The 10,776-nt window shown below is 56.1% G+C and overlaps 5 protein-coding genes across 5 annotated transcripts in view; 3 read left to right on the top strand and 2 right to left on the bottom strand.

Moving 5' to 3' along the window:
• Positions 1-1,189, bottom strand: part of SPRG_22169 (hypothetical protein) — a gene marked incomplete at both ends in the record, with an annotated part of 1,472 nt that extends 283 nt beyond the window's left edge. Inside the window, 3 exons of the mRNA XM_012344396.1 lie at positions 192-467; positions 495-932; positions 1,139-1,189. Of these exons, the coding sequence (XP_012199786.1) occupies positions 192-467; positions 495-932; positions 1,139-1,189 (765 nt within the window). The remainder of the gene's footprint in view (positions 1-191; positions 468-494; positions 933-1,138) is intronic.
• A 415-nt stretch (positions 1,190-1,604) lies between these two features.
• SPRG_05664 (hypothetical protein) lies at positions 1,605-3,316 on the top strand (the record flags this gene model as incomplete). The annotated part of the gene is made up of 4 exons (XM_012344379.1): positions 1,605-1,634; positions 1,684-2,499; positions 2,543-2,846; positions 2,892-3,316. 4 exons carry the CDS (start codon positions 1,605-1,607, stop codon positions 3,314-3,316), a joined length of 1,575 nt encoding a protein of 524 aa, XP_012199769.1.
• Positions 3,317-4,881: 1,565 nt separating this feature from the next.
• SPRG_05663 (hypothetical protein) lies at positions 4,882-5,227 on the top strand (the record flags this gene model as incomplete). The annotated part of the gene is given in 3 exon segments (XM_012344378.1): positions 4,882-4,945; positions 4,954-5,195; positions 5,216-5,227. Coding segments are annotated over 3 exon segments (318 nt in total).
• A 634-nt stretch (positions 5,228-5,861) lies between these two features.
• Positions 5,862-6,631, top strand: SPRG_05662 (TKL protein kinase; the record flags this gene model as incomplete). Its single annotated transcript, XM_012344377.1, has 5 exons — positions 5,862-6,134; positions 6,189-6,272; positions 6,316-6,436; positions 6,484-6,565; positions 6,610-6,631. The coding sequence occupies 5 exons, from the start codon at positions 5,862-5,864 to the stop codon at positions 6,629-6,631; spliced, it is 582 nt and encodes a 193-aa protein (XP_012199767.1).
• A 3,061-nt stretch (positions 6,632-9,692) lies between these two features.
• SPRG_05661 (hypothetical protein) lies at positions 9,693-10,742 on the bottom strand. The gene is made up of 3 exons (XM_012344376.1): positions 10,583-10,742; positions 10,225-10,531; positions 9,693-10,167 (listed from the first exon to the last, which is right to left on the bottom strand). The coding sequence occupies exons 1-3, from the start codon at positions 10,613-10,615 to the stop codon at positions 9,722-9,724; spliced, it is 786 nt and encodes a 261-aa protein (XP_012199766.1). The 5' UTR covers positions 10,616-10,742; the 3' UTR covers positions 9,693-9,721.
• Positions 10,743-10,776: the final 34 nt, after the last annotated feature.

Raw genomic sequence — 10,776 nt, 5'->3', positions numbered from 1 at the left:
TTGGGTAAGATAGCGTCGGGGAGCCGGAGCTCGGCTGCGGCGGCTACGGCAGCAGGCGCCTCGTAGAAGTCTTCCTCGACGCCCAGGTGGCGGGTCGGTAGCTGCAAGCGCGTCCGTGGCGGGGCACGATGTCGGCGGGCTTCGGCGGGCGTCGTCAGGGTCAACGGCTTGGCAAACTTGTGAAGTCGAACCAGCCATGGCGGCTTGGGAGTCGGGCTTGGCACGGGGTCACACGTGAAGGCGTCGACCGTCGTAGCGAGCCAGCCAAGCCACTTGTCGTTCGGTATCACGTGTGGGCCGAGGTCACGGCCGCGGCACTTTGCCGTCACCGCGTGGATAAGGCGTTGAGTTCTTGTCGCGAGCGTCTCCGTCGGGGCGGCGGCGAGCATCAAGGTGTGGACGTGCTGGGCCTGAGTGATCCCGATCTTGGCCATCGTCCGGGCGTACCGAGTGTGCCATCTTGTGGTCTTTTCTATGTAACTACAGCTATCTACCGGGAGAAACTGGTTGGACCAAAGCGGTTGTGCGTGGACCAGCGGCGACGGCGCCGGTACCGTGCTCGGCCCCACGCAAATGTCGAACCAGTACTTGAGCATGAACTTGAATCGGTCGGGCACTGCCTTCGACGTAAGCAGGCGCCGGATCCGAGGGAGCAACGGGTCGGCGAAGGCGAGGTCGGCAAAGTTGCCCCACGGCGCGTAGGCGTTGGCAACGACAGCCATGCTTGGTGACGACCAGGCCGGGACCGGGGACGTCAAGAGCACGGCCTGCATGTAGCGTAGCGAGTGGCCACGGTGACGCGCCGACCACGTAACAAGCGCCGGCTTGAGGCCGAGGCCGGCTTGGTGTTTTAGCGCGAAGACGATACTTTGATGAAGGAGCCGGTGGCCTTGCGCACCCGCGCCGATGACCGGCGGCTCGCCGTTGATGAACTAGAAGATCATTTTGTCGATGATTGCGACGAGCAGCGATCGTTAGGGTCCATGCATTTTAAACGTCGTCATATTTACACCAAGACGAATGTACCTTTCACGCGCTGTTGCGCGCTGCTAACGTTTGAAAAGCGATGCCATCGAGCCCGAGTGAAGGTTGGTTTTGTGTCCGTTCCTCAATTAAGACCGAACTACGTGGGGGCAACAGCCGTGTTGATACCTTGTCCCGCGGATCGCGCTCCCGTCTCCGTCTGCATGTCCCTCAGCCGAGTGTACACAACAAAGAAAGTCCGATATTTGTTTTAGCATACTGTAACGTGTTAGCATTATACCAGGCGCAGAGCATGAGAGCTCGAGAAAGAGCTGGAGCCATTCCCGAATAACGTTTTGTCACCCAACAATTTAACCCTCCCAAGGCGGGCATGGCGACCACCAACACGGTTGTTGTTATTGTTGAAGTGGGTCGTCTATTAAAATAGTCTTGTATCTTGTAACGCGTGCGCTTCTAGATCTCGGACTTCTAGATCGCTCGTCGGCTTCTTGGAAACGGCCATTTAGTGACAGAAGTGTGCTATTTCGCGAGTCGACAATATGCCGTCCGCTAAGATTGCTGCCGCACCGGGGCTTCCACGCCACGTGGTCTACCGCAACAGGTTTGCCTTTCTCGTGAGCATGGGCATTCTCTTTAACATTTCGCTCATGGTCCGTCCCTTCATCCTTCCGAGATGAAGTGACAATACTATGTCTGTAGCCCATCAAGGCGTACCTCTCCGAGGACCTCCCGTGGACGCGCGACGCGCAGTTGTCCGCGTCCGACAACTTTACCGACTTCAACACGTCGACCCTCGCACGGTATCAAGCCAAATACAACGTCTCGACGCTTCCACCAAAGTGCGTCTACCACAACGACGCTGCGGCAGGTGTCGAGCTCGTGCGCGTGCAGATGGATATGACCACGCACGCGGCGATCGCACGCGACAACTGCGTCGCAGACTTTCTCCTCGGGAAGCCCGGCGTTGTCTACTACACCACGTCGATTCGGTCGCTGCTCTGCGACCTCGCAGCTGCAAATGCCTCGAACTTTCGTCTTCTTGCGTGGCAGAACCGGGGCACGTGTGTGTACAACACCTATTTCGGCCTCTACATTGGCCATCAATGCGTTTGGATCACCGCCGACGACGTAGCACACACGCATCGGCTCACCATCTCGATGGCGATCGCAACGTATGCCTCGACAACCTGGCTCTGGTGCAAGCTCGCCTTTCGCGTCGGTCTCTCGTTCGTGACCTTGTATCTGCTCTACGCAAAGTACTACCGGCATTGCTTGGACCTCGAGTCGCTCTTACTGCACCATGGGCATCAGCGCACTTCCTGCACCAATCTGTGGCGCTACGAAGTCATTTGGGGCGACCCGACGGCCATGATCCTTCTGAACCCCGCGATCGCAGGGATGTTTGCCCTCGACTGCTGGCTCAGCGTCGACACTGTGACGCTCGCCATCATGCGCGCCAGCCAAGCCCACGAGATAACAGTCATGCTCCTCGGCTGTCTCTACCTCTCCCGCACGGTGATGGATGTGTTGGCACGAGTCGTTGCGATGCTTATGGTAGGTGTGGTTTGCCTACGCCGCGCTATGCGGCGTTAATACGTGCTTGAAGCGCCACAAGAAAGAACACCTCTTTGCCGAGGTGGACCCGACGCTCGTGGCAGTTGCAGCGACGATATACGGTCCTCTGGTCACGTGGATGGCGGGCAATGTGGAGTTTTTCCTCGAGCTCTTTCACGCTTTGTTTGACCTCGTCGTTCCAACCGCGCTCAAGCGCGACCGGTTTGACGGCAGCATCCCATCCACCATGTACTCGCTCATGCTGGCGTCGCTCCCGGTGGTGTACGGCTTTTCCCACGCACTTCTCCGTACGTCGTCTCCTCTACATTAGTTTTGATGTTTAAAGGTGACAGGGAAGCCGCGCTCGACGCCGCGCGACCTCCATCTGTACAGCAGCTTTCGCTTCAACAGCATCAAAAACCGCGTCGTGCTCTCTGCACTTCGCTTGCTCCATAGCCCCCTCCCGGTACACGTGCCGGCCATAGGTGGCACCATGCACCGCCTCTTTGAGCTCGTACCGCGCTACAAGCGATGGCCAACAATTAGTTTCCGCGGCTCCGACTGCTACGTCCACTGTTATTGCGACGACACGCTTGAGGAGCGCTTGCGCCTCAGCCTCGTCGATGACTTGGACCGCTTGGTCCTCGAGGCCGACGTGGCGATCCATGACGCACCCGAGGTGTCCACATACTCGGTGAACGTCCTCGTGCTGCCGTCGGCCCAGTGCGCTCGCCCGCTCCTGCAGCGACCCGTGCAGCCGAGTGCGTGGTGTCTCTAACTCCAATCAAGACACCGCTCCTTACTTGCACTGGAGTTTTGCGCTTATAGAACGCACTTTATATGCATTTTCACCCTGCATGGGTTTGTGCACTGGTCAGCACAAGGCACGAGACATATCATCTCCTGCTCTACAGTGCACTTGGGCACGGCTGACTTGATGGCAGCTCAAACACTCGGTCATTTGAAACCTTCGTCAGTAATGCAACAATAGCCATGACATGATGCAAAGGCCACGAAGCAGTACTCGTACCTGATGATGTTGAAACGCGCATTCATAAGGTTACCATAGACCAACCTGGGCACAGTGTGTTGTCCCCATCCTGTTCAGGACGTTGGCGACACGGCCTCCATGAGGCTTCTGCCAAGAAGCTACTGCAACTATCGACGCACGTACACACCAACTCCACGCAGAGTGCGGCGCGTTTAGACAAACGGTGTTTCGACACAGAGCCTTGCGGAGGCCTCATCGCGTTTCGTTTCGTAATCTCGACTCGTCGACGCAATATAATGCTCGCATGATTATTATGAGGGGGACTCAATGTATTGCTGCGAAAAATCTATCATTTCCGAACGGCAATGCGTCTTCTCATGTGTGAAATGCTACCATCGTGCTTGCCCCTCACTTGCCATTTTGCCCACTTGCTCGTAGAATGTGGTTGCTGGTGCTGCTGGTGCGAGGGCCTCTGTGGTGCCACGAGGGCGACATGATGCTTTGTAGATTGCACTGGCACTTGACGCTGCCACAGGCTTGTGCAATGGCGGCACGATCAACCAGTTCCATGCCACCGCGACGCGGGACGGGTGTCTCGGAAGTAGTCCGTTTTGCATTGTCGACAAGAGATGCATGGTACCTCTATTGTCTTCCTTGCAAGAAGCCGGTACTCCATTGAGTAGACAACGACGTTTTACGAGGCGAGGAACTTTACCACCCTGGCGCTGGGCAGCGTCTTGCGCATTTACAGTACCAAAAAGCATCCAGAAAGCGACAAAAGCTCATAGGACGTAGACGAGCCCGTCGATTACATTGCGAACCTCCCCAGTCTCTTTGCAAATCTCACAGTGTGCGTCATCACCTCGCCCAACTAACGCGTTTTGATTCATCGACCTGCGTAGCGCGTTCGACAACACCTCTGTGCACGGCATTGGCGATCTCTCGACCTCAATTAACGTCAAGGAATTGTGGGTTTCTGACTCAGGTATTGTCGGCACTGACGTGTTCCGCTAGGGACATCTACAACTACAATGTGGCGATCAACACCTCCAACACCTCGTGGCCGCCCAATCTTGTCTCTCTGTACGTGCTGAGACTATTGTCGTCGTCCATGGCACACACCTGTGTCGGCATTAGGCAGCTTCGGCAGGCCAATTTCACGACGCTGCCTAACCTAGCATCCATACCGCAGCTCCTCTACCTGTACGTGTATTTATCTATCGCAAATGCCGCAACTGCCGGTGCGTAGGGACGTACGAAGCAATCTCTTTACGCGCCTCGAGAATCTCGACTTGCGCAGCTTGAGACGAGCGTACACCCTATTAAAGAATGTCGCACGAAAACAAGACATAATGTGTTCGACTAGGAACTTTGACGACAACCCGATCACGACAATATCCAACGTCTCCCTGAGCAGTGCCGAGCGCTCCGATACATTATTGTACGCGTCGCCTACACGTGCAATATGTCACAAGTGTTCAACTATAGCGGTCTCTCGGGCTGCAAGATTACGACGTTTCTCGTCGACCCGGACACGTACACCGTGCTCCTCAATGTAAACAAGACGGTGCGGCTGCACAACAACGACTTGGCGCCGACGATCGACGTCTCGGCGACCTGCAAGGCACCAAATAGCATCAAACCCGTCATGCAAGGAGCATACTCGGTGTGCGTGACGCCAGGTAGGCGACGCGGTAGTTGGTATTCGCGCTGTAGTACGCGTAGAGTCGATGTTGCCGCCACCACCGCCACCAACGACCGCGCCGCCACCGACGACCGTATCGCCGTTGTCGACGTTGACAAGCGCCGACCAAGCGTCCTCGCGCCTTGGCAGCGGTGCGATTGCTGGTATCATCGTCGGTCTTGTCACTGTCGTCGCTTCCCTGGTCCTTTTCCTGGCTCGACGGCAGCGTCGACTGCAGCTGTTCGTCGCTACACTCTGGAATCTCTCTTGTCGACTCTTGCTTTGTAGAATATTGATGGAGCGCAACGCGCTGTACCTCGACGTACACGCAACGTTTGGTGCCGCGTCATTCAGTTGTGCTCTGTGTAGGCGCTTCAGATGCTGCGGCTCGACGAAGGATCCCTCGTCAAGCTTCAGTTTGTCGCAGAAGGCGCCTATGGCCAAGTGTCGAGAGGCACGTACAAAGGTTCGCGTCACTTTCATCGCTCGTGCCAATGCCATTGGCCTAGGAGAACCCGTCGCGATCAAGAGCTTATTGCCAGGAAAGCACTCGCAAGCCGACGTCGCCACCTTTGTCGCTGAGATTCAGCTCGCTTCCATGTCGGTCGACCAGTGTACACGTGCATAGCTGACTCGTACTGCAACAGGATGGAGAGCCCGTACATTGTCAAGCTACTGGGTGCGAGCTGGCGGACACCTTCCGAGCTCGAGATGGTGCTCGAGTGGATGGACAAGGGCGACCTCCGCAGCCTCTTGCAGGCCACAGCCCCGTCGATTCCGGACGACGCCGCCCACACATTCTACTGGGACGAGAAAGCGGCCTGCATGCTGTCGATCGCCGAAGGTCTCGTCTACATGCACACGATGAACATCATCCACCGCGACCTCAAGTCCCGAAACATCCTCCTCGACGCTATCAAGGTACGGCGCACTTGGTGGATGATACATGTGTTGAGTATAGAGGGTTGGTGTTAGGGAACCAAGCTCACGGATTTTGGCGTCTCGAAGGAGATGACGACCGAGACCATGACGATCGGAGTTGGCACGTATCGGTGGATGGTACTGCTCCGATTCCCTTGAATAGGCAAACAGAGGAGAGTAGGCACCCGAGGTTCTCCAGGAGTGTTACTACTCGACGTCGGCCGACATTTACTCGTTCGGAATGGTGCTCTCGGAGCTCAGCACCCACGACATCCCGTACGCCGACGTTCGCTCCGAGAACGGTACACGATCTTCTTCGCATCCTTCAAACATAGGATTTTTGCACCAGGCCATCCGCTTGTGGACACGGCCATCATGTCGCGCGTGATCCAAGGGACAATCTCTCCATCGTTTGTGGCGTCGACACCGATGTGGGTGATCACTCTGGCGCAATCCTGCCTTGCGCATGCGCCAGAGCACCGCCCGACAGCCATTGAGATTGCACACACCATTGAACGGCAAAGCAAGGCACTAGGACATGTATAAATCAAATCCGAGTACTGGTGATTGTCGCGGCAAGGGCGGGCGACATATGGGCAGTTGTGCAGACACGGACAGAAATCGCGAGAACCATAGCAAGCTCGGCATTTGACTCTGTTCTTGAAGCATCTCAGCCCATCCCAGTCGACTTATGGGACTCACGGCGGTCGCTCTATGATTGCGCCTTTAATATCTCGTGACCATGGTTTCGCGCCTCGATCGCAGCACCGCAATTGTCTACTTGTATATGTTGCCCGTGTTGTGATGAGCAGTGCAGCTTTGTATACAAACCAACAGCCGCACTGGACAGCGCAAGCGATCCAATGCGTGAATTGGAAGTAGAAAACGGTCGATTTGGCGGGATACGAATCTCGTTCTATCATGTATTACAAAAAACAGTCCATAAATGTAGGCCGGATGGGGAGAGGATCTTGGCTGCTATCGATCGTTGCCTTTTTCGTTATGTGTTCGTACCGTCATTAAACCCTGGTTTTGCACCAATCAATAAATCTTGTTGGGGCCAAGTGGCCAAAAGTAATAGCTCCATTACTAGCCAGCAGCGACCTTGAAATAGAATCATTCGTGTATTCCGATGATGTCACGTGTCCAAATCGGCCCGTCAATCGCCTCGGCCATCCTCTTTGGCGTCCACCGGAATCGCACCGCCTTCGCTGTCAACATCATCATGCTCCTCAACATTGCCAGCATGGTAGCATCTGTATGGTGGTTCTCTCTCTCCTAAGCTACCTTTGTAGCCGATGAAGGCATACCTCTCGCTATGCTTTTGTCTCTATACAGTTTGCGTCAATCCATAAAGCTTATTGAAATGCAACTCGTAAAATGTAACTCCATCGACACGCAACGACAGCATTGAAATAGAACATTCGTGTTGAGCCCATGTCACGTGCCCAGATCAGCCCCTCGACCACCTCTGTTGTTGCCTTTGGCGTCCGCCGAAATCGCACCGCCTTTGCCGTCAGCATCATCATGCTCCTAAACATTGCCAGCATGGTATCCTCCGTAGGACGGTTCTCTTTCTCAATGCTGCCTTTGTAGCCCATGAAGGCGTACCTCTCGGAATTTCCTCCCTGGGCAACGCTGCCTGCGCCCCCAACGAACGCCAACGACTCGGACTTTAGCATCCACACACTTGCTCACATGCAAGCAGCGTACAACGCCTCGACGCTGCCGGCAGCAGCTGCCTTTTACGACGACAGCGCCCGCAACGCTCAAGTCATGCGCCATGTCCTCGTCATGAGCCACAGTCCCATTCCGGTTGATGACTGCCACGACCAGTTCCTTGTTGGTTTACCGAGCGTTCTCTTCTACGGTGCTGGCATCCGCAACGTTCTCTGTGCCTTTGCCGCCGCCAACCACTCGTCGCCAAGCGATCACACGTGGGACCGCCGCGGTGCGTGCATGTACATCACGTACTTTTCCACGGTCATCGGTCATCAATGCGTCTGGCTTCGCGCCGGGAACGAGCTTGACGGCAGCAACACTAGCAGCTACTATGTGTATACACTGGTGGCACCACACGCCGTCTATACGTATTCAGCGTTCCACTCGTTCAAGTTTGCCTACCGCGTTGGCATCTCACTCCTTGCGCTCCACCTCATGTGGACCAAGTTCTTTGTGCACGGCTTGCATCTCGAGGCGCTGTTGCGCCGACGCGGCCACCGGGCACGTCTCCGCGCTCAGAGTCATTGGCGCTACGAGGTGCTATACGGTGACCCGACCGCGATCATCCTCATGCACCCCGGCGTCGCCACCGCCTTCTTCTTGGACTGTTGGCTCAGCGTTGAGGTCATCTCGCTTGTCATTCCCCGCGCGTCGCAAAGCGCCGATGTCGGCGTGATGGTCCTCGCGTTCATGTATCTCTCTCGGACCGTACGTACCATCTGTTTGCGACATCCGATATCACTTTCTGATTTGGCGTAGGTCTGGTTTGCGTACTCCGCCGTGTGCTTGGTCGCGAGTGATCTCAAGCGGCGTCACAAGGAACACTTGTTTTACGAAGTCGACCCGACCATCATCGCGGTGGGAACGACATTCTACGGCCCCGCCGTGACGTGGGCGATGGGCCATGTGGGCCCTCTCCTGACAGCGTACCACTATCTATTCGAGTTTGGTATTCCGGCGTCCAGAAGAGAGTACGTCATCGAATTCGGTCCCGTCGATGCTGTATTCGATCAGCATTGGGTTCATTCCGCTCGTCTATGGCTTTCTGGGCGCGTTGTGTCGCCGCCACCGTGCCAGTTGGTCACTTGTTCATTTCTCCCACCTCTCATTTCCTTGGATTGCGTATAGAAAGGCGACGAATCACAGCGCAGTCATCGATCGCAGCATCGCCTTTTGGCAGCTTTGGCTACAACAGTGTCAAGTCTCGAGCGATGTTTGCGGTGCTACAGTGGGCGCACCCCGACAAAACAAATCTGGCGCCCGAGGTCGGCGGCACGGTCTATGGCCTTTTTAGTCGGAACGCGCGCTACAAACAATCGCCAACGATCAGCTTTCGAAGTGCCGACTGCTTTGTCTACTGCTACAAGGACAATGTGCTCGTCGAGCGTCTCCGCCTCAGCTTGCTCGAGAGCCTCGATCGCAACGAACCCACGCCATCCCTCGCGGTGCTGGACGCTGCCACCCGCTCCACGTACACGCTACACCAGCTTCTCGACCAAAGTCCACCAACCATTGCGTGGGCGCGAGAGCCGTCCCATTGGTGCATCTAAATAAGACCGACGACGGCAACGAAAGTGGTAGTTCACACTTTGTTCGAGCGTTTTTCTTGCCGACGCAACGAGATGAAGGTGGTCGGGGAGGTCTTATGAGCCAAGTCGTATGGTTCCAATTCGTGCTGCTGTAGCCGGTTGGTTGTCAAGATCGATACATCGTCTCTTGCACTTTGGAGAAGTGCCGTACCCACGATGATAGCGAATTTGCACGATCCCATCCCGTTAGCTCCACAGGATGGCTCACACACCTGCGTAAATCTTAAGCATACCTTCAGAAGATACAGTGAGTCTTTGTTTCGTTCAATGAAAACGCTAGAGGCACCACGCGGACGGCCCCGTGGCTGGGTGCACGAAATAGTACGGACTCGAGTCGCTGTCCCAGGGGCCCGGGTGCCGCTCCAACTGATTCACGACATAGACGGAGGGCTCCGAGGTCACATCGGGGGCGACGTCACGTTTGGCGCGACGAGTGCGATCGACACTCGCGACCAAACTCAGACGCAACGTCGTATCGAGGACCCTATTCTCGTTGTAGCACAAGACGAAGCAGTCGGTCGCGCGCCAGCTCATGGTGACGCAGCGCTTGTCACGAGGGTGCTGGGTCAAAACCTCGTGCACGGCGCCACCAAGGGAAACTCGCGCTTGCTCGTTTTGTTTCGAGCAGCCGCAGTGGTGGAGTAGCGTGTACAGCACCCGGTTCTTCATATTGGTATAGCTCGGAGCATGGTATGGATGTCCAGCGCGTGGGGGGAGCACACCTACGTATCCAAGGCTTCATCCGACTCCAGGGAGACGAGGGTGAGGTATGAAACTACTCTCCAAGCACATGGCAAAGACGCCGTACGTGACCGGACCGATCGTGACCATGAGCGTAAAGACACTGCATCCGAGGATGAGTTCCAACTCTTCGCTTTGCCGGGATGCGGAGACCGGGAGGCGGTAGAGCCACTGGAAGAGCTCAATAAGCAAGGGCACATTCTGGCCTGCCCACGACAATGCAAAGCTGTAGATCGTGACGGCAATCGCCACCATGGTGGGGTCTACGGCCTTGAAGCGGTGCTCGAGATGGCAGCGCTTGAGCTGCACGTTGAGGAGGCTCAGCGCGGCGTAGGCAAACCAGACCTACGTATCAATCTGGTATCGACTCACATTTCTAGATCCGTGTGTTTCTACCAATCGAGACAAGTAGAGCGTGGTCTGAACCATAAGCAGCGGGTCGTTTAGCTGCGACGCACGCAGCGTTGCGATCCCGACGTTGTCCGTGCTCAGCCAGACGTCCAAGACAAATCCAAGCGTGACCAGCGGGTGCGCGAGGACGAGCACGGTCGGATCGCCAATCACAATCGCATACGACCAGCGTCCCGTAA

This window comes from Saprolegnia parasitica (genome assembly GCF_000151545.1).
Source record: "Saprolegnia parasitica CBS 223.65 unplaced genomic scaffold supercont2.17, whole genome shotgun sequence".
In the NCBI taxonomy this organism is placed as follows: Eukaryota; Oomycota; class Saprolegniomycetes; order Saprolegniales; family Saprolegniaceae; genus Saprolegnia; species Saprolegnia parasitica.
The sequence above is the reverse complement of the archived record's forward strand: the minus strand, read 5'-3'. Positions and strand labels throughout refer to the sequence as shown.

Coding starts and splice junctions, on each gene's coding strand:
- SPRG_05661 (XM_012344376.1), bottom strand. CDS start 10,615: ATGGTTCAGACCACGCTCTACTTGTCTCGATTG. Junction 10,532..10,582: donor CGCTCTACTTGTCTCGATTG/GTAGAAACACAC, acceptor ATTGATACGTAG/GTCTGGTTTGCCTACGCCGC. Junction 10,168..10,224: donor CTTTGCCATGTGCTTGGAGA/GTAGTTTCATAC, acceptor TTGGATACGTAG/GTGTGCTCCCCCCACGCGCT.